This window comes from Mustela erminea, chromosome 15, assembly GCF_009829155.1.
Source record: "Mustela erminea isolate mMusErm1 chromosome 15, mMusErm1.Pri, whole genome shotgun sequence".
Classification (NCBI taxonomy): Eukaryota; Metazoa; Chordata; class Mammalia; order Carnivora; family Mustelidae; genus Mustela; species Mustela erminea.
Window position 1 is genome coordinate 955,327 of NC_045628.1, and position 26,175 is coordinate 981,501.

Consider the following 26,175-nt stretch of genomic DNA (forward strand, 5'->3'; position numbering starts at 1 on the left):
GAGCAGACTACGGGTCTCTGGGTAGGACAGCGCCTGAGGCCGAGGAATCAGAGGAGCAGCGGGTGGCCCCAGGGACGGTGCTGTGGCCTTGGTGAGTGCGGGCGCTGCCCGGGCGTCCAAGGGGGACACCTGTCCACCTTCAGCTCAAACCCTCAGGCTGAGAGGTTTCACCCCTGCAGCTTCTGTCCCCAGAGGTTTTTTTTTTTAAGATTTTATTTATTTATTTATTTGACAGCAAGACAGCGCACAAGCAGGGGGAGAGTGAGAGGGGGAAGCAGACTCCCCGCTGAGCAGGGAGCCCGATGCGGGGCTCAATCCCAGGACCTGGGGACCATGACCGGAGCTGAAGGCAGACGCTTAACGACCAAGCCACCCAGGCACCTCTATGAGATTTAAGGCCAACTGATATTTTTTTTAAACTCATAAAGAAACCAAGCCAGAGTTTTTTTTCTTCTTTATTGCAAGCAGATTCAAGTCTCCTGCTTAAATAGTCTGCAGAAAAATGCAATATAATTAAGTCACACTTTATCTACAGAAATAAAAGTTAAAATCAGTAGCATACAAAATGAACTTTGCCCAAGTGTAAGGTTTGGTTTAATCACAATTTAATTTTTCAAAGCAGGTTAATGAATCATTATCAATTAAACATGACTACCTACTATATTCAATAATTTAAAAATAAATCCCAGTATTTATGACGATGACAACTATGGATACCACTCGTGTTAAATACGCTTGGAAGATTCTCTTCTGTTACAGGATGAATGGGCATTTTAAATGGCAATGCAGACACACATCATAGCTTTAAGTCAGAGACAATAATATATGCATATTAAAATTCTGTATATTTTGATAAGGTAAAAAATAAAGCTATATAAACTTATCTTTAGATTTTTTTCTGCAAAAGTAGAATCACACTTTGATAATACTTCTGACACACCTTCATTAAAGCTTTGTTTATGGGCGATATTCAGAATGATTCTCTTTCCCATTCACCTCCCCCCAACTTAAAAAAACGCATTTGCCAGCTGACATTTTTCCTGTTTCTAACTGGGAAGCGTCCAAAAGAAACGGAGACGTGGAGACGTGATGCGGGCTGTTAATAAGCGGTGTGACTTTCGAAAAAAGGAGGGCCGCGCCGGGTCACTCCAGTCAGTGCGACACAGCAAACTCAGTGGTTTTAGCGGAAAGGGCCGGAAAGCCCCCTCCAGGCCGCGCTGCGCATCTGGCTGATGTGCCACGACTGGAGACCAGCCAGAACAGCTCGGAGGAGACATTTTTGTACTTAAAGCTGCAAAATCTCACCAGGCCAAGCGACAGTTCTGCAGCCCGTCACCGCAGAAGCTGGGCGCGGCACCGCAGGGCCTGGTCTAGCCTCCGCTCACGCCTGGAGTCCAACACACAGGAGCGGTCGGGCTGGCTCCGCACCGAGTAGCCGAGAAGATGCCTTTTCCACTGGCCGCCCGTGGCAGAGGACCGGCCGGGGCTCTTGGAGTCCAGACGCTGCCCTCTGCTGCCTGTGCCGAGGGTAGAGCCACGTGGGGTGGATCAGCCAGGGGGCCGACCCGGGGAGGGGGCCCAACAGCGTGTCCATCCTGTCTCTGCGCCCTGCCAGGCTGCGAGGCTCGAAGTCCAGGGAGCCCTGTGTTCCCGGAGCTCCCGGCAGGGTCCCCTCAGGAAGCGGGCAGGAGGGCCAGGGCCCAGGGAGCGTGTATGTGTGCGTACCGTGTGGCCCCGAGTGGACACGGAGCTGAAGGCAGGAGATGGGGACGTGGTCGGGACCACCTGTGCGTTAGTGTGACCCGCTCTGAGGGGCGTGGTGTGCGGCTTCGGAACCAGATGTTGGGGCCGGCGTGACAGCTCACGGTGGTGACCCGTCTACAGGTGCCGTCCTGAATGAGGTCTTTGGGACGAAGAGGAGTGCTTGACGCTGACAGGACTTGCTTTCAGGTCAGTTTAAGGCAAGTGAACAGGAACTAGTGTAGGCAAGAGGTCGTACGGGGTCCCACGCGCACACTTGCCCCGGGGACTGGCCACCCTCCCTCCGGCCCCGTGTCCACCGCGTGGGACAGGCGTGGAGGACTTCCCCAACAATCTCAGAGAAGACATTCGGCGCATGTAAGGGGTTAGTGACTTTCCCAACGAGACATGTGCTATCAGAGGCAAATGGTGACCATCTCGGTACGGGCGGAAAGAGAACACCAAACCATCCCTCGAGAAGCTTCTGTTTTAAGGCCGAAGGATGCAAACCAAACACAAAACAAAAAGCAGATGAAAATCACAATCAACGGTGAAGAATCAGGAAGCAAAGTACTGTGCTCTAGATAGGCCTCAGCCTGTCCCCACTGCCAGGGACACAGCGACTTCGCACCCTGTGGACACGGACACACCCCAAACTCCCACCAGAATTTAAATGCAAAGTGGCCAAAAGTTCATCAACTTAAAAATTAGAAGCTTTAAAAACATACTTTAAAAATTAGATGTGGCATGTTAACAAAGAAATGAATAAAGAGATAGAAACAGCTATGAAAATAGTCCTGTGCAAAGGCAATTTTAAGATTCCTAAAAAAATACATTACAAAGAATTTGTTAACTAAACATACAGAGAATCTGTCCCCCACAGGTATGACATTGATACCCACATTGGGTTCTTAAAAACAGCTGTAAAAACGCACACACCGTTGTTCGCAGGGTCTGGCGCGGACGCCGGCCAGGACGCCCCGACACACGGGCGGCGGCGCGCGGGACGGAGGGCGGCGGACGGCAGGACGGAGGGCGGCGGGACAGACACCTCGGCGCACTCCCCGTCCATTCTCCTGGTCTTTGGTTTGCTGTTTCTACTTCCCCTGAACTTACCCCAACTGCTTCGTGCACGCAGTCTGCTCGCCCCCGTCCAAACGAGTATTTTATAGAGGAGACGTCGTACAATCAAGCAGTGACACCGGGACTTCCCACGGTGCCTGGCATGCAGCTGGCCCGTGTCCACTCGCCAGCGTCCCCGGGGCCACAGCCTGGCTCCCGGCAGCAGGCAGGGGCCTGCTGAGCTCTGGGCAAAGCTCTTCTCCAGAATGCCTGTTCCCACATCCACACTCTGAATCTCAGATTGAAATGTCTTCTTTGCGGACCATTAAGGCTACGTCGAGGAGGTTATTTCTAGAAACAAACGGCGGTGCGGAGAAGGGACGAGGGCGGTCCATGCAGCGGCCTCCTCCAGGTCCACCCACCCCGGAGACGCGCCAGCCGGCAGACAGCAGCGCGGCGGATCCAGCACAACACACGGGCCTGGGGCCCAGTCGCGGCCGTGGGCGGTGGTCCGGGGCGGCAGTGCCGCTCTTCAGGACTCAGAGACCGCCTCACCGTCAGACCCGTGTGGGCCTGAAACAGACTTTGGAAGACGGACGTGGCCCCCGGAGGCCTCCTCTCAATGAAGACACCAAAGGGCTCTGCCCCAGGCCCTCACCAGCGTGCCCTGGAAGTGGTGAGAGAGCCGTCTGGACACAAGCACGCCCGGAGGCCCTAAGGGGCTGTGGGCACAACTGTCCCGTTCTGGCACTGGGGGCTTGAGAGAACTGTGTCATCTGTTCTTCTCACACGGTGCTTCTCGCGCAGAGGCAGCCGGGAGGGAAACAGAGTCACACAGGGGACACTAGGCTCCCTCGGAGGAACAAACTCCGCGTCGGACACGACCCTGAAAAGCAGCTTCGCCAGGAGGCAGGTTCGGACAGAAGCAGGACATGGTCTAAGACTCCGACAGGCCGTGGGAGCACAGTGACCCCACAGTCTGGTTTGGCCAGTTCCAGAAGCACGAGGACTGGAGGGCTCTGGACAAGGATGCATGGGGGCATGGCCAGCCCGTCCCGTGGTGAGGACGAGGCCCCTGCGCTCGGGCGGTCCGTGTGGCCGCCCCCACTCCGCCCACGGCCCACCTTCACCGGGGGTCCTCCTCCGACAGCCTGTGGGACTGGAGGCCCTGGCCGGGCTGCAGAGGGCCATGCGCGCTGTCCTTCACAACCCAACCAGATGCCCGAGGGAAGCTGCAGGGGCCACCAGCCCCCAGGAGGGGAGGCCGGCCAGCCGCGCACCCCGGCCCAGTCCGGTTGTTCTCATCCCTCCGAGGGCAGGGGGAAGCGCACACGTGCGGCTCGCAGAGCCTCGGACCCGAGGCCTGTCCGTCAGCGGTCCACCCGTGGGGAGCGGGACCGGGAGGGCGGTGGCGATGCAGGAGACCGGCGAGAGAAGGCCACGTCGGCGTCCCCCGTTCTGTGTGCGGGCCCGGCCACACGGCCCAGGGGCTGGGGCTCTGCGGGGAGGCCAGGAGGGTGAGCTCGGGGAGGCGGTCCTGGCCGCGCACGCGCGTGCTCTGTCGGAGAACAGAAAGGACGGGGTCAGTCCCGGACCCTCGACGAGAACCCCACCCAGCCTGTGCAGACGCTGCCCACGGGGCCTCCCGTCCAGACACGGGGCGGGCACGTGTGTCCCACATGGCCGAGGACACAGAGCCAGCGTGGTGACTGCGCTCTGGCCACCGACGGCTCCCCTGCCGGCTCCCCTGCCGGCTCCAGACAGAGTACGTCCCCGTGTGAAGTGTCCGCCAGGGGCCCGGGGTGGGGCTGGGTCTCCGTCACCTCCTCACACACGGACACTCCGTCTGCCGGGTTGTCAGGCTGTTACTGCCGAGCAGGCCGCAGCCTCATTAAATTCACCGGGCAGCGGGCACTGGGGGAAGCCGTCGGCAGAAATGGGTCTTAAAGGGACACGCGTCCCCAGGCCAAGAAGGCGGCCTGCCTGTCCCAGCGGAGACACCCGCGTCGAGGGTGTGGCAGCGTTTCCGTCCCGTCCCGGGGCAGACAGGGCTCCGTGTGCTGCTGCGGACCACACACCTGCGCCGCACGTCTGCCTCGGCCAACGCTCCCGCCAACCGGGCCACCTTCGCCGTTTGTCAAAACACGGGCTTTCCCGACAAGACCTTCCGCGGGGAAGCTCCTTCCACAGCCAAGGCCGAGGGGCGAGCTTCGTTCTGGAAACTAAGCCCTGAGCACAGCGCGGGAGAGGACCCCGCGAGTGCGTGTGGGAAGACGCCGGCACGCGCGTGTGTGTGCGCACGGCCATCTGCCGCCAGACAGGCTCAGGCAGGTCACTTACCCGGGACAGACACACGTGTGCGTAAAAACTTTTTTTTCCACCATGAATCTGTTATCAGAACTAGCACGGCTCAACAAAACCCTGGAGGAACACGGGCAGTGCGGGGGTCACGGCACACCAGGCAGCCCACCAGGCGCGGCGGGCGCGGTTACCTATCCTCGGCTACCGGCGCCTCGGCCGCGGCAGCAGGTCCTTCAGAAGCGGCCGTTCCGTGCCCGCAGCGACCGACGCTCTGAGGTTCGTGCTCTGCTGCAAGGCGAGGAGAAACACTGAGAGGCGCCTGCCGTCCGGGCCGCCACCCCGCTGCGCGGCCAACGCGGGACCCTGTGCCGGTCCGGGCGGTGGACGGGCGAAGGGCCCGTGGTCTGCCGTGGCAGTCGCCGTGAGTTGTGGGCAGCGGGAGGGCGCCGCCGGGAAGGGGCTGGTCTTCCTAACAGCCTTCGCCCAGCAGTGACCACGGGACGGTCCAAGGCACAGAGAGGAGCACAGGCCGGGGACCCGCCGACCCGCGGCTTCCCCAGTGCTCGCCCGGAACGGGAGGGACTGCACCTGCCATCGCTCTGTCCCTGTCCTTGGCCCCGACCCCGAGGCTAGACTCCTGCAGGGCCCGGGGGTCCCAGGGCCACAGCCCAAAGCTGGCGTTCTCGGCAGACCCTGTCTGGGCCTTGGGAAGCAGCAGGGAGGGAGTTTCAAGAAGGAAAGGAGCGCGAGGTGTGAGATGCAGAGTTTGCCGGCGAGACAGACGGACGGGCGGGGAGGGATGCGTTCCTTGCAGGGGCGGAACTGTACCCGGTAACGCATCGAGACATGTGTACACAGACGTACACATGGGTCACACGTGCACACGTGAGACCTACTGTCCGAGACGTTTCCTTGTGACAGAGCAGTGCAAGGAAACAAGTGTCCGTCTGACGCGGGGACTGGTCTGGGGTCTGTTCCTCCAAAGTTTTGCTGGCTACGGGGGGTTCCCAGAAGCACACGCACACCTGTGTGCGTGCCGGGGGCTCTGAGGACTTGCAGGTGTGGGCACGCCTACGGGCTGCCTCGGGGGCCGTGGACCCTGCAGGGCGCCCAGCACCCGCCGTCCCCGAGCAGCCAGAGGTGGGCTTCTAAGAGCAAGTTTTAGCAAACCTCAGCAATGAATGTAGATATTTTTAGCCCAAAGTTGGCCAGATTTAATCAATTTCTTAAGCACATCGTGTGACTTATACGTCCCTATAATAAGAATTTCATATACGTCCCCTAATAAGAATTTCACCCTGAATGTTTTCAATTGTGCACCCAGTGAGTGAAACTATGTCTCGTTTACTCTAGCAGATCCTGATGGTACCAGAGTAGGAACATTTGATTGCTGATAATTATCAGAAGTTCAAAACGCACCATCTTCTTAGTTAAAAAACAGTGTCGACGACACTTAGAGGATGAGCCGTCATTAAAAGGAAACAAAGCCTCTTCAGGTATTTTCCTATGAACCCAGCGTTGCTGGGAAACAGCTTCCCATCCCTGATGCTGAGGCCTCAGTAAGTGTGTCGTTCAGATGCTCACAGCCGACACACAGACAGCGGCCACCTCTGTCCCCGAGATCGTGGCTCTTCACGAGCAGCTTGTGGCCCCAGGCACCGGCCCCGCATGTGGCTCTGTGCTGCCAAGAGATAAGTCAGCACAGCCACTTACAGCAGCGCAGAGGCTTTCTGTAAAAACCATCTGATTTTTTAAAAAGTGAAAAGGGAATCTGTAAACACTTGATCCAAACACATCTCTCCTGGCTTTGTCCACCGTGAGCTCAGCATGAGCCCTGTCTTTCCTGCAGTGTCTTGTGGGGCCTGTGCAACACTCTGTCGTGGGGGCCTCAGTTTCCCTGTCTGTGCAATGGGTCTGCACAGCTGCGTGAGTGAGGAGGTCTCACGACCTTCCGTCATTGGCTGCGGAGAGGGGGCAGTACTGCGTGGACTCTGCCCACATGGGCTGGAGCCGCCTCACCCACGCCGCCGTGTGCTGGGGCCACGGGTGCCCACCAGCGAGTGCGATGCAGGGCAGCCCTGCGCCCTGGCAGCTGGGACCCAGGACCTCCCACGGACCCAGAGAGAAGCACGGGCCACGTGTACTTCTCGCATCTCAGATATGCGTCATCCCAGAAGCTGCAGACGTGCGCTCTCCCTGAGCCCACAGGAGCCCGGGCTGGGAGCCGGGCAGCTCAGCGGGGACTCAGCCCTCTGCTTCCTGTGACCGCAACCCCACCATGCCAAATGACAGAAAAGCATCACCTTGTTCCGTTAGAAACTCAGACTGCTGGAGGTCTGAGAGAGCATAAAGATGGTGGACTGCTCGACAGAAAGGCACTGGCTCTTAGTCTGCAGTCCCAGAGGGGTCGCGGGGCCACGCACATCGCGAGACAGGTGGGAGTGGTTATTTAGGCAAAGAGGTCGGAGACAAAGGGAAGGAGGAAGGGAAAAGAGAAACAGGTTAAGGCAGTTGAGCAGGACAGGATCCCCCTCATGCGTCCCCACCATCGCGCTCAGCAAACTGGGGCCTCCCTGGGCGCTGCCCTCCCGGGGCCACGCAGGCCTCTTGTCCCTGCTGTCTTTCTCCTCCTGCCCCGACACCTCCTCTCACGTTGGCTTGTTCAAGAGCTCAGAGCGAAAGCGTTCCCACACACTCACACGCCGTCGGTGCCGACTACAGACACTGAGGAGGGAACCGCGGGGAACCAGGCACCGGGGGCATCATGCCCAGGATGCTCAGTCCGCACAGACTTCTGGGGAAGCTCCCCGCCCCCCGGATCCCATTCAGCCACTGGGATGGGTGGAGGTGGGCACAGCAGTGCCCGGACCTCGCTCCCTGCAAACCCAGCAGCAGCCTGGCCGTTTCCCTCCTGAGGCCGGCCAGCAGCACGGGAGGGGGAGCCCCGGGCCACGGGAGCTGCCCGGAAGGCCTTGCCTCACGTCCTCAAGGGCACGGGGAGCACTCCCACCTGCACGTCCACCTGTGTTCTGCAGGGAGAGCCCTGCTCTGCCGCCTGCACACCTGACAGGACCCTCTCTTCTCCTTACAGAGGCTCTGCACCTCCACGGGCAGGACACAAGGGTGAGGCTGATGGGGGACGTGCCCTCCCTGAGACCTCAGAGGGGAGCGGAGTGTCCTCCCTGAGACCGTAGCAGTGAGGAGATGGGAGAGGCGCCCTCCCCGACATTGCAGGGATCAGAGGATTGGGTGGGGTGTCCTCCATGAGATCACAGGGGTGAGGAGATGGGGGGTGTCCTCCATGAGATCACAGGGGTGAGGAGATGGGGGACGTGCCCTCCCTGAGAACTCTGAGTGGCAGCTGCCGCGGTCCTTAAGCTGGGTGGGCTGCACCTGTCGTTTCTCTCCTGAACGCGCAGTCCAGGCTGGGGGCCTCAGTTTGGGATGGAGGAAACCAACGACCCCAGTGCACACCACGACTTCCCAACACACACGCTAACATCTGGGCACGTTCACCGCCCCTAAAGCTAATGCACTTTTACCTCCAAAGCAAGGATTCAACCTACAAGCTTCCTTAGGTTTGCACAAAGGACTCTCCTTCTGCAGCGGCTCGGTCCTCTCCTGCTCTCTCCTTACTCCCGCGCACCAGCTTCTGGGGTCGGAACGCTGGTCACCCGGCACCTCCCTGCCTCCACCTTCTCACCCTCAACAGGACGGCCTGGACTGACCACGTGTCCCAGCACAAGCCTCTCCTGCTTTCCCTCAAGCTCCCGCTCTGGCTGGGTGCCCCCTCCACCCCGCAGCCCCGCCCACAGCCCCACCCTGCCCCCACCCCGCAGCCCCGCCCCACTGTCCACGGCCCCGCCCGAAGCCCCGCCCCACCATCCACAGCCCCGCCCCACCGTCCACGGCCCCGCCTTCAGCCCCGCCCCGCCACCCACGGCCCCGCCCGCAGCCCCGCCCCGCAGCCCGCAGCCCCGCCCCGCCCGCACCTGGATTCTCTCGGTGGCGCTGGGCCACAGCTGCCGGCACAGCACCTTCTTGAGGACGTCGGGGAGCAGGCTGACGGTGACGAGCAGGATGATGACCAGCCAGGCGGGGCCGCTGGACAACATCTGGATGAACACATAGTACATCCTCTGATAACTGAGGAAGGGCCTGGAGAGACAGACGGGCCGGCTGGACGTTACCCGGGGCTCCGCTCTCCCTGCCCGGAGGGGCCCGCCGGCGGCGCGGGCCTTCGCGTCCGGCCCCGACCCTCTCGGGGGTGGGCACCTCGCTCGCGGGCAACGGGCCGCAGGACGGCCCTGTCCGGCCGGGCGTGAGGAACGGCTTCCACGAAGTCCTCCCAAAGACAAGGCCGTCCCCGGGGCTGGCGACCGCACCGGACACACGCAGGGTGCCCGCCCGTGGCGCTCCCAGCTGCCCCGGGCTCGCCCTCTGTGAGAACGGCTCACGTGGCCCCTTCGGGCACATCTGTGATTCGAGAAAGCTCCACCGGGCCCCACGGGGCTCCACGGCCAACGGGGAACCTGGCTAGTTCCGCCGTGTCTACACCCCAGGCCGGCAGCGGGCAGGCGGGCGTCTGGGACAAACGTGGAATTCGTGGCCAGGAGCTGGGGCAGGCGGGCTGGAGGCCGGGAGCTCCGCACCTGCGGGTCCCAACGAACCTGCAGCGCTCGGCTCTGGCCACTAGGGGTCAGCGATGCTGGGGGGTCGGGAGGGGGGCCCCTCTCCTGCGCGGGAGGGGACCCTGCACCGGCCAGCCCGCCTAGGGCAAGGCACGCCCAGGCCACTGCGCCGGGCACCCCCGTCCCAGCCGTGCTCAGGAAGCGCCCCGTCTCTGGCAGAGGCACGGGTACCCTGACCAGCAGGGACAGAGGCTGAGGCAACCCGGTGAGGAGGCGGGGCCGCCGCCCTGCCTGGGTGGGAGCTCGCAGGCAGCACACGGAGGGCCATGAGCACAGGGTTCTGAAGGACACATAAGAGCTCACAGGGCAGGCTAGTGGGAAAGGACGGCCCGGGCAGAAGGACCTGCAGGAGCCAAGGCGTGACGGGAAATCCCCACAGCAGGCACCACAGGCAGCTGCTTCTCGCCCTCGTCCGAGGCCACGGAACCAGCACCGCGGCTTCACCGTCCCGTGTTCCACCTGGCAGCCACGGTGAACCTCCTGCCCGGGCCGCGGTGTAAATGACTTCCCTTGAGGGGCCTCGTCTGACCTGCGATCTGGAGCAGGGCCCCCGCGGCCACCCCAGCTCAGCTGATCCCGGGCCACGTGGCGTGGCTCCCCCACGTACCAGATGATCCCTCCCCAGAGCAGGGAGAAGACGACGTAGAAGAGCAGGGACCCCCAGATGACGAAGTGGTTGATCCAAGTCCAGTAGTGCGTGTCCAGCGCCAGCTGAAAGACACACACCGGCCGTGAGGCAGGCCCTGGAGGGCCGGAAGGGGCCGCGGCCGCACAGACCCGCCGCTGGGAGAGAACGAGGAACACGCACCACCCCGACCCACAGCAGCCAGAGCGCCAGCGTAAACCTGCTGAGGAGGCACAGAATTGAAGGCCCCCAGAGGAGAAAGAGAAGGCGGTGCCCCGGCATCCTGGGGAGCCCATCCCAGATCGGACCAGCTGCCCCGTCCTTGGAGTTCCTGGGGACCGCGTCCCGGACCGGCCGGCTGCCCTGCCCGCTGCGTTCCCGCTGCGGAGAAGTGGGGGCGCCGTCTGCGTGGCCCTGGACCCAGCATTGGGCTTGCCTCTCAACAGAGCTGAGTTTCCCATAACACGTTTATTTTACGGTAGATTTTGACTGTATCGGGATGAGGCTGCTTGTCATTTGAAGGAATTCTAATCTGACTCACTCCCTCCTTTATCTAAGTTCACTCACTGGGTCGCCCGGGACCCGGCGTGCCGCGTCTCCCCTTGACTTCACAAATGACTGAACGTGACCCCGGACGGTGGCCCAGGACACAGGGGGCTCCAGCCCGGGCACAGTTACAAGGAACAGGGCTGCTGAATCAGGAAGGGAGCCGCAAGCACTCACCTTTAGTGTGACTGTAAAGACCATCACGGTGAACACCAGCGTCCCAAAGGTCCAGTTTCCAAAGATCTGTGGGGGGAACCGTCCACAGAGTCAGCACTCTCCACACTCGAGAATGTTAGAGAACGCAGCTCACTGCTCTGGTGGGCCAGCGCTCCAGGCCCCGAAGACACAGGGACAGGGAGTAGCCGGCTATCGACACCCGGGGCACCCCAGACCCCCGGGGACCCTGCACTACCCTCAGGGGACAGGCCAGCGGTCCAGGGATGGTTCAGAGCGGCTCCTGCGCCGACCCCTCGATGTTGGCCCCCTTGATCCTCCCCAAACACCAGTCCTAACATGGCAGATGGACAGGAGAACATCCCCGGGAGCCAGAACGCCAGTGAGCACGGTGCCGGCCGATCTCTTCCACGTCGTGTGTCATGGGGAGGAGACACGACGCAGCTCCCGCGCCTCCCTCCCGCCGAGAACAGACTCGGGAGCACTGGCTGCCTCCTCCGAGCTCAGCTCAGACCCCTGCGCTCTCTGGAAGGAAGCCACCGGCAGCAGCACGTTGCTTGCGAGCAGCTAGAGGGGACGACCGTGTCCCAGGCAGGGACCCCAAGGAGGGCTCTCCCCTGGATGTGCCCAGGGCAAGGGGACAAGACAGCTGCACAGAGGCCCCGGCAGCCAGTGCGACGGCCAGACCCACAGACGCGCCACAGCCCCAAGGAAGGCAGCCCCACCCCCGCCCCGCACGGTGCCGCGAAGCCGCACGAGGTGGAAACACAGGATCGAATCACGAAAACAAGACATTTCTCAACTACAGACACAGACACAGAAAACAAAATACCGACTTTCTCTCAGGCAATCACTCTGCTGGGGATTTTATCCTCCTCGAGATTTCTCCAGAATCCCCTAAGCACCGACCCCTTCTGGTTCCTGTGAACCGTGCCTCTCAGAAAGTGGTCCTCGTACTTTTCAAAAGCAATCGGCTCTACTCCACTAAGCGCGAAGCGGCTGGAGCGCAAATGGCTTCCTGTGAGCTCGTTCTCCACAGAGCAGACGCAGGCGGACACGGAGGCAAGCAGGATTCTAGAACTTGTGTGAGGACAGAGGGCCCCACAGCCCTCACCAGCAACTGGGCCTCATCCCCGTCCGAAGCGGGGATCGGAAAGGGGTTTCCCTCGCTCGGACACACACGTGGGGTGACTCTGCCTCCAGGGGGACCCCTGCCAAGGCCCAGGACGGTTCTGGCTGCCACGCTAGGGAGGGGTCTGCTGCCTGCACAGGGCGGCCCCAGAGACCCGAACTCCCCAGCCCCAGAGGCCACAGTGCCCAGCCAAGAAATTCTGACCAGAAAGTGCGATCTCATCAGTGTTTTACTTTGGGGGTAGGACAAACTTCAGAGTCCGAACCCGGGAGCAGTGTGGCTGCAGCCCACGGAGATGGCCGGCCAGCAGGGCGTCGGAAACCGTGCCGCCATCTGGTCTTCCCTGGCGGCCGATGCTCGCAGACGAAGGACAGGGTGAGCCTACAGCCAGGCTGGCGCGGCCCTGAATCTGTGGGGCCGTCCGCGGGACCTGAGGAAGGCTGGCCCCTCCGCTTCCCGACACCGTGGCGGCCGTGGTCACCACCCCCGCTTGGCAGGGCACCCGGCAGGGTTTCGGAAGGGTCAGGTAACAGCAGGGTGCAGGAGCGTGCGCGCGGTGGACAGGCAGCGTCTCGCCAACAGCATCATGAACCGGCCGGGTTGCAGAGTGGAAAGGGCGCAGACCCGGGGTGACCAAGCAGGGCTGCCGGTGTCTCGCGCAGGAACGCACGGGTCTCAGCTGTCATTTCTACAGGCGCGGTGACAACACACGACCGTGTCTGCTCCAGAAATGTGAGTTTCGGTTTCAAGCTCCAGCAGCGAGGATGCATCTGCTCTGCCGTCACCTGTGCCCTCAGCCGGTGGTTTCCAACTCCCTGGGACAGCGGTCAGGGGACAGCTCTGGGAACACCCACTGAAGTCCTCATTCGTGGTGGGGGAGCCCTCAGGCTTTTGTCATTGAAGTTGTTTGTCACTATTTCTATGGGTGTTGGGTGGGGGGAGATTAAAGTGTGCCCAGAGGGTTTGTTTTCGGAATGACATCGGTCCCTGACCGCTGGTCCCCGATCTAACAGAGCACCCCCTCGGCACAGACCACCAGGGACACCTAGCCTCATGCACGTCTGCAGAGCCTCTGAGCCTCCAGCTCTACCTCGCTCGCCCTCTGGCTCCCCTGCCCTCACGGGAGCATCTTGCAGGAAAGCATTCCGCTCCTAAAATCCCTCAAATCCAGACCAGCCTCATTTCCCGATGCAAGAATACTCCACAGCAAGCACCAGCGTTTTCTCGAATCACGGCCCTAAGAACCCGCCGTTTGTCCTCGATGTTGTCTGGCCTCTGTTACCACGACGGCAGCGGAGCCCCAGCGCCCAACACGAGTACGTCCCTTCCTGCCTCTGCAAGCTTGGGTGTGCGTCGGAGGGAGGAACAGCTTTGGCTCTTGGCGTCTATGCAGAAAACGCTCCTTAAGTTAATTTCTTTTCAGGAAGTGACCGTGACTGTCCCCCACACCACAGGTGACCTATGCACGTTCCTACAGAACGAGGCAGCTCTCCAGGAAAGGGTCCTCCCCTACTGAGCATCAGCAGGAGGACTTCCGGACCGCACCACCACAAGCTGCTCCCGAGCGGGAAAGGTGGGTGCCCGGGGCAGGAGGGACAGTACATTCCGCCAACTCCTGCTGCCCACCCCTGGTACCCCAAGGGCATCATGGGTCTCCGGAGCCTGGCCCTCGAAGCACCTGGGTTTGGGGGTTTGTCCGAATCACTGCAGGATGACGCGACAACGCCGTCTTAGTCTTGCGGGCGATCGAACCGTCTTACCGACGAAGCAAACAAGAAAGGCTCCATCTGGAGACACGGAGGCCCCAGGGGGAGGGGTGGCTAGGGCTCCAACACCGGACATTTAGTCCCGCTCTGCACGCAGTGGTCTTGAGCAACCCAGCCTTGTGCGGCTCCTGCCCTCCCAGGGATACGGGAGGGAAATGAGCCCCACTTGGGACCCGGGCGCCGTGGCTACCATCCATCTCGTTCTGACAAGCCCGGCCCTGCAGCTCCCCTCCTTCCGGAGCACGACAGGCCTGCAGGAGACTTCGCCTCTCAGAGGCCGTGGACAAAACCCCAGCTCAGCGCCCCTGTTTGGCACCGACCACCCCGGGCCTGGTTCCTGACATCACCAGGCTTCCGAGCAGCTTCTCACATGACAAGACGTGGGTCACGTCCGGACAGGCAGGCGAGCAGGGCTGAGGCCTGGGAGCCAACAGCCAGCACGGGGCAGCTTCGGGGCTGCTCTCCGGTGCCGTGGACGAGGTCCGGCTGGGGGCACATCACGGCTCCGGGGCCTGGAGCACAAGGAGGAGGCACTGCCTGGGCCTCACCAGAGACCATGTGCCACGCACGCCAGCCGGCACAGCCACGTCCAGGGTACACGGGCCACACATGTCTTTGCATGCGTCCACTCGCCGCTGAAACCGGGTGGGACCGGGCGTCTCACCAGGTACTATGGAGTCTGGGGCAATGAAGGAGCAGCACGGAGTAACAGCACTGGCGCCGCACGGAACCGCGACCCGCGCACTCGTGCACGGATGTCACGTCATCCGAACTCCAGCTGCCCAAGCAACGGGCAAGCCACACCGCGCCAGGAGGTCTCTCGCAGCGCTAACAGGCCACCTCAGTCCTGACGTCCTGGCTCCGGGGACCTGGAGTCCTCGTGCTTTCTCAGACACAGACAACAGCCCCCCTCAGGGCCTGGCCGCGGGAAGGCGTGCGGAGACCCTGCAGGAGGACAGTTTGGGGCTGGCTGCCCTGGAAACTGTCCAAGCAAATGTAGACAGAGGACATTCCCAGGAACGCCAGGCTTTAGAGAAGTGAAATGAGGTCTTTAAAGCATTTCCGACACCAGTTTAGCGAACGCTGACTTCCACGGCAACAAAGGAGAACAGCCCGTTCGTAATGCAGGGAAAGAACAGGTCACCACGTGCCAGGAACAGCGGGTCGCCGGGCGGGGAGGGACTCACGTCCCGCAGCCGCCAAACCCGGGCAGCGCTCCAGAGCGGACAGCCCTGGAGCACACCTGCGCATCCCCCGGAGAGTGCCGGAGGCCTGGGTCGGCTGCGCTCAGCGTGGTGTCCCCATCAAGCCTCCCGAGCCTGCTGCCGCCACGAACGGAAGCTCAGACGGATGCGTCATAGACCACCACCGCCTGGCGGGCGGGCCCCACACAGAACTCCAGAAACAGCACGACAAACAACCGAATGCAGACACACCCGTCTAAGGCAGCGCCGGCCCCGCGTGGGAGCCGGCGGCCACTAGCAGGCTTCTACCGACAGAGCACACAGAAGAGGGCACAGGTGAAAATATTTCGAGAAATATTTTATTTTTAAGGCACTCCAAAACACAGAGGACAAACCCACAGTTTTCTTACCATGTGTGTGTTGGTGGTCACTATCTGAGAGTGGGGAGGGACGCCCGTGGCAAAAAGACAAAAGCGAGATAGGAATAAAACATCCCCCGAGGTTACGCGAACAAGCAGGCAGTCGCCTGCCCACCAGCAGACTCTAGACCTACTCACCGCGAGTGGCAGGTACTTAAGGTAAATGCGTGTGAACAAAAGCTACATGTTAAATACGAATTAATTCCTGCAGGAAATGAGCCACACCTGAGCCACGGAACGGAACAACAGAACCGTGGTGGCACAGAGAGCCACGGGCCTGGGGCTCCCGGGGGCACGTCCAGCAGGTGCAGAGGCGCTGTGGCCTCGAGGCACTTTGCTGGACGGAGGCCCCGCACCAGGCCCCTCAGACCACCCCGACCCGCGCCCGTACGGGACCCCCCCACGGCCCGGCCCGCGTGGCGCGGTTCCACACTGACCTGTCCGTTGCTGGTCACTGTTGTGTTCTCAAACATGAAGTAAGCACCGAAGAAGAACACCAGAGCGTCAAACACGCCCAGGAGCGTCCAGTAGATGAACACGCGCCAGCGGAGGAGGGCGTTCTTGGCGATATCTCTGTGCGAGGGGACAGGGAGACTGCGGGTCAGCGACAGCAGACTCTCGCCTGGCCGGCTGCCCCACACTCTGTAGGGCCATCGGGCCGGGAAGGCCCCCTCAGTCACGGCGCTGCCCCCCAGCCGCAGAGCCCACTGGCACGGCCACACCATGAAAGTGGGTTGTAGAGAAACAGGCCCGGTCCACAGGGTGGGTGGTCTGTCCAGCGCAGGTCACCCTGCCTGGCTGGCCTAGCCCGTCCCTGCCGGACCCCTCCACAGCTGCACTGGGGCTGCGCACGTGCTCTGACCCCACAGAGCCTTCCGGGCGGATCCTGCTGGGTTCCTCCTCACACCCCCAAATGTGTCCCCACGTCACCTTCTGCCTGCCCCTGGCTGCCTGCTGAATGCCCTGTCCTTCCCCAGCCCCTCGCCCGCTCCACAGAGTCCCGGGGACCGCTGGAGCACCAGACTCCCGCACCAGTAGTAGAGTCAGAGCCCAGCCATCAGAGACCATGCCCAGCGGTGGCATGGGACCCCCCACCCAGGACGACGTCCCCGTGGGATCAAATGCAAATGGCATTCACTTCTTTCCCTCCAGATGGACACTCACGTGACAGACTCAACCTCTGCTCTTGCGTGGACCCAGGATGCAAGGTCCATACGCGTTCCCGCGAGATACGGGCTGCGGGCCGCAGGCTCATGGCGCATCTCCCGGCACAACTCCTCCACCCGTGAGTGCACGGGAGGCCGCTGCACGGGTCCCTCTGGAGGTGGGCCTAGCCCAGCACCTACCGCCTCCTCACACGCCTACCCCCCCACTGAACGGACACACAGTGAGCTCCACACCTGCCGGCTCGTCGCCTGTGGGCATCACTGGGGCTCGGGGGCTTCCAGGTCCCGTGTCACGGAGGACACCCCGATGGGGGCCATGGGGCTGGCAGGTGCTCTGCACTGTGCAGACCTGGGACCCACCATGTGTACGTGCACATGCATGTGCACAGAGACGGAAACCAGTAAACCCGGACACCCAGGGATGCCGTTCCGTTGGGCGCCAAGCACCAGGGATGCCGGAGAAAGACTCAAAGAACCTGCGTGGCCTTCAAACCATTCTGATATGAGAAGTTAAATTTAAGAAGCCACAAAACCAGTAACAGCCTGAATCTGCCAGCCAGCTTGGAGGAAATTCCGAAATGGCAGAAGAACACCTCTTCCTGATTATCAAAGATACTTCTTCGCCAAAGACGGCACTCTGAGATCAGGTCTCTCAACCTTCCCTTTTATCTCACCGAACGGAGCATACTTGGTTTTTAAAGGATCATTTAGGCTCCAAATCCACTGGGGTCACCAGGGGGCAGAAACACAGATCCCGTCTTTCTGGAACTGCTGAAAAGCACGGTAAGACCCGCTGGCTTAACAGGCACGTTTCAAAGGCAGCACAAATCCTCTCCCTAGTGTGAGGTAGGCTGCTTCCCCCAAAACCCTCTCCGGTGGCTGGGAGCCCAACGGCCACGGAGGGCTCTGGTCTGGCAGGACCGGCGTGCAGGGCCGGGGGACACCAGGAGCGCTAGCGAGCCCTGAGGCCAGCCCGGCGCAGCCGGTACCTGTAGAGGGAGGGCTCTCTGCGGAGCGTGTCGATGCTGACGTGCTGCTCCATCAGGCTGTACAGGAGAATCGGGAGGGACGTAAAACTGATGTTGTACAGGGTCAGGTAGGCGGTGTCGTACAAAGTCTACGGGAGAACAGCATCGGCCTGAGAACCGCGCTCCGCGGGTCGCCACACGCTCTCACGCTACGGTGAAACGTACACGTCTCCTCCGATTCGCAACGACCCGGACCCAGCACCCCGACCTGCACAGCGTCCCCTCCTGCAGCTACGGACACAGCGGCGTCTTCCAGTACGTCCCCCTGCCCACTGGTGGGTACAGCCACGGCCGACAGGGGCGCCCCCAGGACCCGCCCCACTCGGCCGCTGCAGGCCGGCAGCACGAACAGTGGCTGAGAAGTCCGCCACCGTGACCGTCCGGCTTCAGTGCTCCCTGGCCCCGGCCCCTCAGGCAGAAGCAGGGATGTGACGGGAAGGGGCCACCGCACTCCCAGTCAGCTCGGCACCCCTGAGCGTGCAGGCATCCGGGACGGGGACTCAGATGCCATCGATCCCTCCTTCAGGGCGGAACCACCGCAGCCCTGGGGATGGGTGAGCGGGCCACCTCGCTGTGGCCACGTGGACAAGCCCACGGCAGCCGCTGCGCCTCCGCGTCTGCTCCGGACCCTGCCGGCAGACGGCTACACGGGGGTGCGAGGTGGAGACCGCGACACCCCTGATCGACTCATCCCTGCAGCCCGCTCCCCCGTATGGCCGACTCACCCCTGCAGCCGCTCCCCCGTATGGCCGACTCGCCCCTGCAGCCCGCTCCCCCGTATGGCCGACTCACCCCTGCAGCCGCTCCCCCGTATGGCCGACTCGCCCCTGCAGCCCGCTCCCCGCTTCGCCACCCACAAGAGCCAGGCAAAAAGGCCCAGGGGAGCATCTGACTCGAGAGCCGGGCTCACCTGCTGTGAGAACCCGCAGAAGAACTGGTACAAAAACTGAGGGAAGATGAAGCAGACGTTCTGGAAGGGAAGCCACACGCGGGTTAGTCCGACACACGCCGGGGACCACGCCCCCCGCGCCATGCCTGAGACACGCGGCGTCTGCAGCAAGAGACCCTGCAGCTCCTGTGCTCCGAGGAGGGCATGAAGCCTGCTCTCGTCTTGACGGCACGAGCCGCAGCAGCTCCCTGAGGGGACAGCGTTCTGGGACAAGGCAGGGCCTGAGCGCGGCCAGGAAAGAGTCTGCGTGACGGACAAGGACAAGGGTTCCTTGCCAGGACACACGGTAGAACCTTCCCTCAGCCACACAACTGCCAGGTTCCTGCCAGTTCCGCACCGAAGCTGTGTGCGCAGAGGTGCGTCACCCCCCCTCTCAGGGCAACGCGACACCCCCTCCCTGCTGGCCCGTCCCTTCCTGAGCTGTCCCCGTGGCACCAGTGTGCCAGGCGGCCGCGGCACGGATGCCCCACCTTGTAGAAGAAGTACTGCACGAGCTCGGATATCCTGATGTAGTAGAAATGCCCATGAACCAGCAGCATCTTCTTTAGGTGCTTGAATTTCGGGACCGCATAGTCGCTGTTCCGGGCGGCCTGGCGACCCTCCTTCCCGATGACACCTGCGGGAGGGGTCCGGGCTCAGCACCGCACGAGGGGCAGCGGCAGGCGGCAAGACGGGCACCAGCAAACATGGGTGAGGCGACGGGAACGCCCGGGCCGGTCGCACCCTACGCCCCTCGTCCCGCTGCCCCTGCGCCCGCGCGCCTCGTCCCGCTGCCGGTCTCCCCTCCCTGGCCGCGGGCCGCTCACCGATGCCCACGTGCGCCTCCAGGATCATGCTGACGTCATTGGCGCCGTCGCCGATGGCTAAAGTAATGGGGTGCTCTTTGGAGAGTTTGATTAATTTAACAATCTGGAAAATAAGCAAACGGAGCATTTATGTCTTCTGTTCCTGTTGGCCCAGATTGCTACCTAGGCGGAACACAGACGTCAAGTCGGCCGAGGAGGGCAGGACAGGGAGTGGCCCGGCGCGAACCTGCCGTCTGTGGGCAGGCCCGGCGCGAACCTGCCGTCTGTGTGCAGGTCCGGCCGCGCTGCCGACGTGCGGGCAGAGAAGGTGGCTCGCGCGTGGTGGGCTGCTGGGCGACGGCTGTCCCTTGCTGCTGAGGCAGACTCAGCAGACGGGGTCCACGCATGCCCCGGGGACACGTGGACAGCGCGCTCAGCCAGGAGACACGGCCCTGCAGGCCATCTGCTATGGGCATCTCTTTCTAAATAAGCTGCTTCTCGTGTTATTTTAACGCTCAGAGTTGTCACGCGTGCAGATCCGATCTGGAAATGGGACACAGGGAGTAATTTCAAGCGGGTGGGCCATTTCTCTGCAAGCTTTCTCTCCCTCCATGCGTCTAAGGGCCGCGGCTCAGAGAGAGGACGAGGAGGCAGGAGCAGAGTCGGAAACACGAACGTGTGCAAACACTTCCGAACGTCAGAAACTCAAAAAAAGACTACGTAACACATGAAAATCCAGCACAGCTTGCCCCTCTGGACAGGATGACACAGGCTTCCAGGGAGCCCGCGGCAGGAGACGGGGCGGGGGACGGGGCGGGACCGCAGCCACGCTCCGGGGCTCGGAGTCTGGAGGCCGTAGGCGGATGCCAGCTTCCAAACTCCCTGGGAGGAAGCTACCCCCTCCGCGTCTCCGCGCTCCCGTGCGCTCAGGGACAGCGCTCCCCCAGGCACGGCTCCGCAGGGGTTCGTGCCGCCCAGTCGCTGTGCCGGCGGCGGGCGTGTTGGAGCGCACCTGCACCCCGTCGCTCCCACGGAGCCTCAGAAACGGGGCTCCCCTGTACGAGAGGCCGTGCGGGGCCAGGGTCCCCGGCCTCCACCTCCCCGGCCTCCAGCAGGCAGCGTCCCACCCGACTCTGCCCGACAGCAGAGGACGACCCAGGCTGGACATTTCTGCCCTTTGTGCCTCTAGTTAAAGAGGGTGGTGCCTCGCCGGGCTTATCCCAACCGCGAGGGGCTGGGGGCTCCGGGGCCGACCTGGGCCTTCTGCAGGGGCGCCATCCGGCAGCACAGCACGGCGCTGCAGTTGCGGCAGATCTCCAGGAAGAGCTCCCGGTAGTTGCCGCCGCTGCCGTCCTCCCGGGGCTTCATGACCAGGGACAGCGCGGCTCCGTCGATGATCAGCCCGAAGTCCTGCAGGTCGGCCGAGAGCCTGTTCGGTCACACAAAGAGACACGTCACTTGGGAGCCGAGGGCACGCCTCGGAGGCCTGTCCCGTCATCAACCGACGACCGCAGACTGTTCTACTGGCACAGCCTCTAGAGTGCCCCGGGCCCCGCGGTCCAGCGCAGCCGAAATGAAACACTCCTGCTGCCGGCGCAGGGCAGACACCGAGCTCTGGCTGCGGTTCCGCGCGCACCTTCCGCGACGTCCACGCCGTCGGCCCAGAGCGCGCGTCCGGGCCGACGGAGCTCAGGCTCTTCTGCAGCCTCGCCGCGCCCTCACTGCCGGCCTCCCCGGGCGTCCGGCCTGGAGTGTGCATGTCCCTCTGCTGCGTTTCAAAGCTACGGGCACATCCCCGACCCCCAGAACAGCCCTGCACGTCAGGAGAAGGGACAAATAACTTAACCCTCGCGTCCGATGACAGGGCTGCTGTCCCGTCACCATGTCCTGCAAATCTAACACGTTCCCAGAATTCTAGTCTCGGACCTGGTAGCAGCAAGGGCCGCGCTGATCAAATGTGCGTGAACCGCGGACCGTTGTGGGAAGAAACGACTCCGGAGCACGTCCTGCTCGGTGTTCCGTTAGAACAGCTCTCTCTGCCCGACAGCTGCCCCGCGGAATCCACGATACAGCCCCAGCCTCAAAGCGGACGGGAACGACCCCCTCCCAGTACTTCCTAAGTCAGTCAAGTGTGCGTCCTTGTGTGGCATTTAAAAGTGAACACACTCAGACACACACGCGCACACTCACAGAAACACTCAGACACATGCACACACACACACTCTCGCAGAGACACAGACAGACACACTCAGATGCACATACACACACACTCAGACACTCACAGACACGCTTACAGACACACACACGTAACTCTTCTGCAAAAACACCTCACAGTGGTCACGAAGACTAGCCCTGGCCACGTCCCACTGCTCGCCAGGACGACCCCCAGGGACGGACCCCCACAGCTGCACCCCCTGCAGCGGGCACGGGCCCCGCCTACCCCGAGAAGTTGTCCCTGGTGAGGCTCCCGCTGTGGCGCAGCACGGTCTTGCTCAGCTCAAACAGCACGTCGTGTAGGCTCTGCTCCTCCAGCCGCTTGGTGGTGAGCTCCAGCAGCTGCGTGCCCCTCCGGAACAGCCTGCAGGCGTAGCAGGTGGCAGCCGCCGTCTCCATCTTGTCCCCGGTGAGGACCCACACTTTGATCCCGGCTTTCTGCAAGGCTTCGATGGTGTCGGCAGCCTTCTCCTGAAGCCTGAGCGAAGCAGGAGTGAGACCACGGCCTGAGTGGGCCCCTCCGACTCCGGGAACCTAGGCCACTAGCTCCGTCCCCACAAGCTAGAAAGCACTGTGCCGTCAGCTCACAATGTGACCGCGGGACCCCCAGAGCTACCTGCACGCTCACGTGTCACCTCTACGGGAAAGCGCCTCCCAGTTCCAAGCAGAGGCAGGTGTGCGACACTGAGAAGTGACACGCCCCTCTCGCACAACCAACGCTCGGTGAGCACGCGGCTCCCCGTCCACGGGGCTTCCCCAGTCGCGGAGGATTGGGCAATGATGACAAGGACCGTCACCGGCATCACCGGGGAAGACGGGGCCAGGAGAAGAGGTAGTCAGAGTACTCGCTGCCTCTTCCCTTTGGCCTGAGCTGGTGTAACTCCGCCTCTTAGCAGGGGCCCCCAAATACGGTAAAACAGGGGCCGTGGGAAGCCCTGCCCACGATGCACCCCTCCACCAGAGCTCACGGGTGGGCCCCCATCAGCAACCCTGTGCTGGGGTGGAAAACTCTGGGCTCACGGAGCAGGGGGCAGACTCGTGCGAGGGTGAGCGGCTCACACACTGGTCAGGCTGTCGTGCTGTGCGTGGGCGTCTGCCTCATTTGGGACCTGTCGTTCTTTCCAGCTTTTAGCGTCTGCGCTTTTGACAGGCATGTGAAGTGATGCACCTGTCCCTGCCCAGCACCAGTGGGTTCGGACCCCACTGCGCTGACCTGACGAAACTCGGTAAAGCCTGGAGCTCACAGGACCTTTGCATTCCGGACGCACGGGAACATCTCATACTTTCATCAGTTTCTTTGGAAAATGGACTCTGGGGACCAGAAAGGTCCGTCTGCAGAGGTGTTTGTCAGTTTTAGGGAAAGGATTTGCGACTTTCCCCTTTTTAGGGAAAGGATTTGCGACTTTTGCGAATGTCATCACCTCAAGGCCACTGGCCCTCACCTGCCCCTGGGAACCTACTCTGTTTTCGAGGTCCCAACTCCCCATGGAGTAGATCGTCTCCCTCAACCCTCCTGAGGGTGTGCAGGCATGACTCGCCCATTCAGACTCTCCGCTCCCGGCACGTCCCTCGAGGACGGTCCCAGTGTCCCCCAGGCAAACGCACCCCACGCACGTCCCTCTCCCCCAGCACAGCAGGCCCCCGGTGCTGTCACATTCTAAAACCTGTCCCAGGCACAAGCCACATGTCCTTCCTGGGTCAGTGCCTGGACCCCATCCAGCTGAGCGACAGGAGGGACTTAAGCCGTCAAGTTGAAGTCAAGTGGCCCCCACTGGAGACTGGGAGGCCGTGGGGTGCTCGTTAAAGACACCGGAAAACTAGGCTTCTAGTGAGGACTGAAATGTCAGGCCCATTTACACCTTAAAGACTTTGAACCTTCACAGGAAATAAACTTGCAGTAAACAGCCTCAAGTTTCCACTTCATTCCGTTAAACTGGGGCATTTTTTTCTTTTCATTTCCGTGCACGCTCTCGTGTCACACGGAGACACGCCCGCGTCTCCGTGCATGAGCCCCAGACTCACGTCCAGCCCCATCTTCGGAGCGTGGGAAGGCCCTTGCCTGAAGGGACACATCTTGGTTATTAGTGGTGGTTTTTGCAATATTCTAATTCACAGTTTTACATTCCTTCAACGAGAAATGACAGCTACACTGAGGACGCTCACATCTAAAATGTCACGCTTGAACTTGGAAAGGCAGGGGGAGCTCAGGGACAGAACCGCTGACGGACTCTGCAGAATGATTTCAAGACGCCCGTCTCTCCGGACGACCGGTGGCACAGCATGAACGTGCCAACCACTCCGGTCCCTCCGGCAGAAAGCGACTGTCAGGGCCTCACTTATGGAAGGTAAGACACCGTCCAGGCATGACCTCCCAGTGACGCCCCCCGAGGCCCCTGTTGTCCTGCTGCGGAAGCACGTCCCTATGAGGACAGGAGGGGCCCATCCCCTGGGCACCCCACCGGCCCCGCGGCCTCCGAGGGCCACCGCTTGTCTGAGGACAGGGCGTGGCGTGTACTTCACCTGTCCTCCACAGCCGTGGCCCCGAGCAGGATGAGGTCCTTCTCTATTTGCTCATAGGCCTCCGCTAATTTCTTCTCCCGGTCCTGGAGAGCCACCTTGGCGGCCTGCAACAGGGTGCAAATGCCCTCGTAGTCTTCCGGAGCGAGCCTTTTGTAGGCCACACACAAGGTCCGAAGTCCCTCCTGCAGGAAACAGCACAGTGCTCACCGTGAAGTCAAGTGTCCCTCTGCCGGAACGTTACCTCTCCAGGGCTTTCCCAATATCCTCTCTAATCAGAAGGGCTCACTACAGAACTGTGAGCCAGCGAGCCCTCAAAGGTGGTGGTCACTGTATCTGAAATAACTTGAGTTATTTACACCCACATTAAATACCGACAACCTCACAGATGACAGAATTTCACATGAGTAAGCATGAGACTGACACGAATCAGGGCCAGGAAGACATAACACTTGGTTCTCTTATTCTTACCGATGAAACATGAAGCTCTTTCTTTTAGAGTAGTAATTCTAGATCTTATTGTCAACATTAAGGGATATTTCTAAAGCAACGTTCTTTACGCGGGAGTCTCTGGTACAGTGGGGTCTCCCTTAGCAACCACTGAAGGGACACTGCTCGGTCACGTGTCCAGCCTACCGGGTCCACAAGGCAGAGAAGTAAGAATCCAAGAGCAGTGGATTTACTATGACCAGAACTCCAGTGGCTGCGCGGGCCACCAGCCCACGAGACACGTTTGGGGCCTGAGGGCCACACACAGAGCGTTTTTTGTTTTTTGTTTTTTTTTAATTTCTTCTCAGCGTAACAGTATTCATTGTTTTTGCACCACACCCAGTGCTCCATGCAATCCGTGCCCTCCCTAATACCCACCACCTGGTTCCCCCAACCTCCCACCCCCGCCCCTTCAAACCCCTCAGGTTGTTTTTCAGAGTCCATAGTCTCTCATGGTTCACCTCCCCTTCCAATTTCCCCCAACTCCCTTCTCCTCTCTATCTTCCCTTGTCCTCCATGCTATTCCTTATGCTCCACAAATAAGTGAAACCATATGATAATTGACTCTCTCTGCTTGACTTATTTCACTCAGCATAATCTCCTCCAGTCCCATCCATGTCGCCACAGAAGTTGGGTACTCATCCTTTCTGATGGAGGCATAATACTCCACAGTGTATATGGACCACATCTTCCTTATCCATTTGTCCATTGAAGGGCATCTTGGTTCTTTCCACAGTTTGGTGACCATGGCCATTGCTGCTATAAATATTGGGGTACAGATGGCCCTTCTTTTCACTACATCTGTATTTTTGGGGTATTGAAAAACAAAAATAAAACTGGGGCATCACGTTACCTGATTTCAAGCTTTACTACAAAGCTGTGATCACCGAGACAGCATGGTACTGGCATAAAAACAGACACATAGACCAGTGGAACAGAGTAGAGAGCCCAAATATGGACCCTCAACTCCATGGTCAAATAATCTTCGACAAAGCAGGAAAAAATATACAGTGGAAAAGACAGTCTCTTCAATAAATGGTGCTGGGAAAACTGGGCAACTATATGTAGAAGAATGAAACTCGACCTTTCTCTTACACCATACACAAAGATAAACTCAAAATGGATAAAAGACCTCGACATGAGACAGGAATCCATCAGAATCCTAGAGGAGAACATGGACAGTAACCTCCTCAATATCAGCCACAGCAACTTCTTTCAAGATACATCTCCAAAGGCAAAGGAAACAAAAGCAAAAATAAACTTTTGGGACTTCATCAAGATCAAAAGCTTCTGCACAGCCAAGGAAACAGTCAAGAAAACAAAGAGGCAACCCACGGAATGGGAGAAGATATTTGCAAATGACACTACAGACAAAAGGTTGATATCC

The 26,175-nt window shown here is 60.8% G+C and overlaps 1 protein-coding gene across 12 annotated transcripts in view; it reads right to left on the minus strand.

Annotated features, from left to right (window-relative positions):
- Window positions 1-441: 441 nt before the first annotated feature.
- ATP11A (ATPase phospholipid transporting 11A) overlaps window positions 442-26,175 on the minus strand; it is an 84,638-nt gene continuing 58,904 nt past the window's right edge. For 3 of the 12 annotated variants that reach the window (XM_032314942.1, XM_032314940.1, XM_032314952.1), the window contains 13 exons: window positions 24,303-24,484; window positions 22,009-22,260; window positions 20,823-20,997; window positions 19,590-19,692; window positions 19,254-19,399; window positions 18,745-18,804; window positions 17,796-17,923; window positions 16,078-16,213; window positions 15,632-15,655; window positions 11,143-11,208; window positions 10,402-10,505; window positions 9,096-9,261; window positions 442-4,360 (listed from right to left, as the gene is read on the minus strand). In XM_032314942.1, coding sequence (XP_032170833.1) covers window positions 3,929-4,360; window positions 9,096-9,261; window positions 10,402-10,505; window positions 11,143-11,208; window positions 15,632-15,655; window positions 16,078-16,213; window positions 17,796-17,923; window positions 18,745-18,804; window positions 19,254-19,399; window positions 19,590-19,692; window positions 20,823-20,997; window positions 22,009-22,260; window positions 24,303-24,484 — 1,974 coding nt within the window. In that variant the 3' untranslated portion in view covers window positions 442-3,928. The other 9 variants (XM_032314946.1, XM_032314944.1, XM_032314943.1 and 6 more) reach the window with 9 other exon arrangements.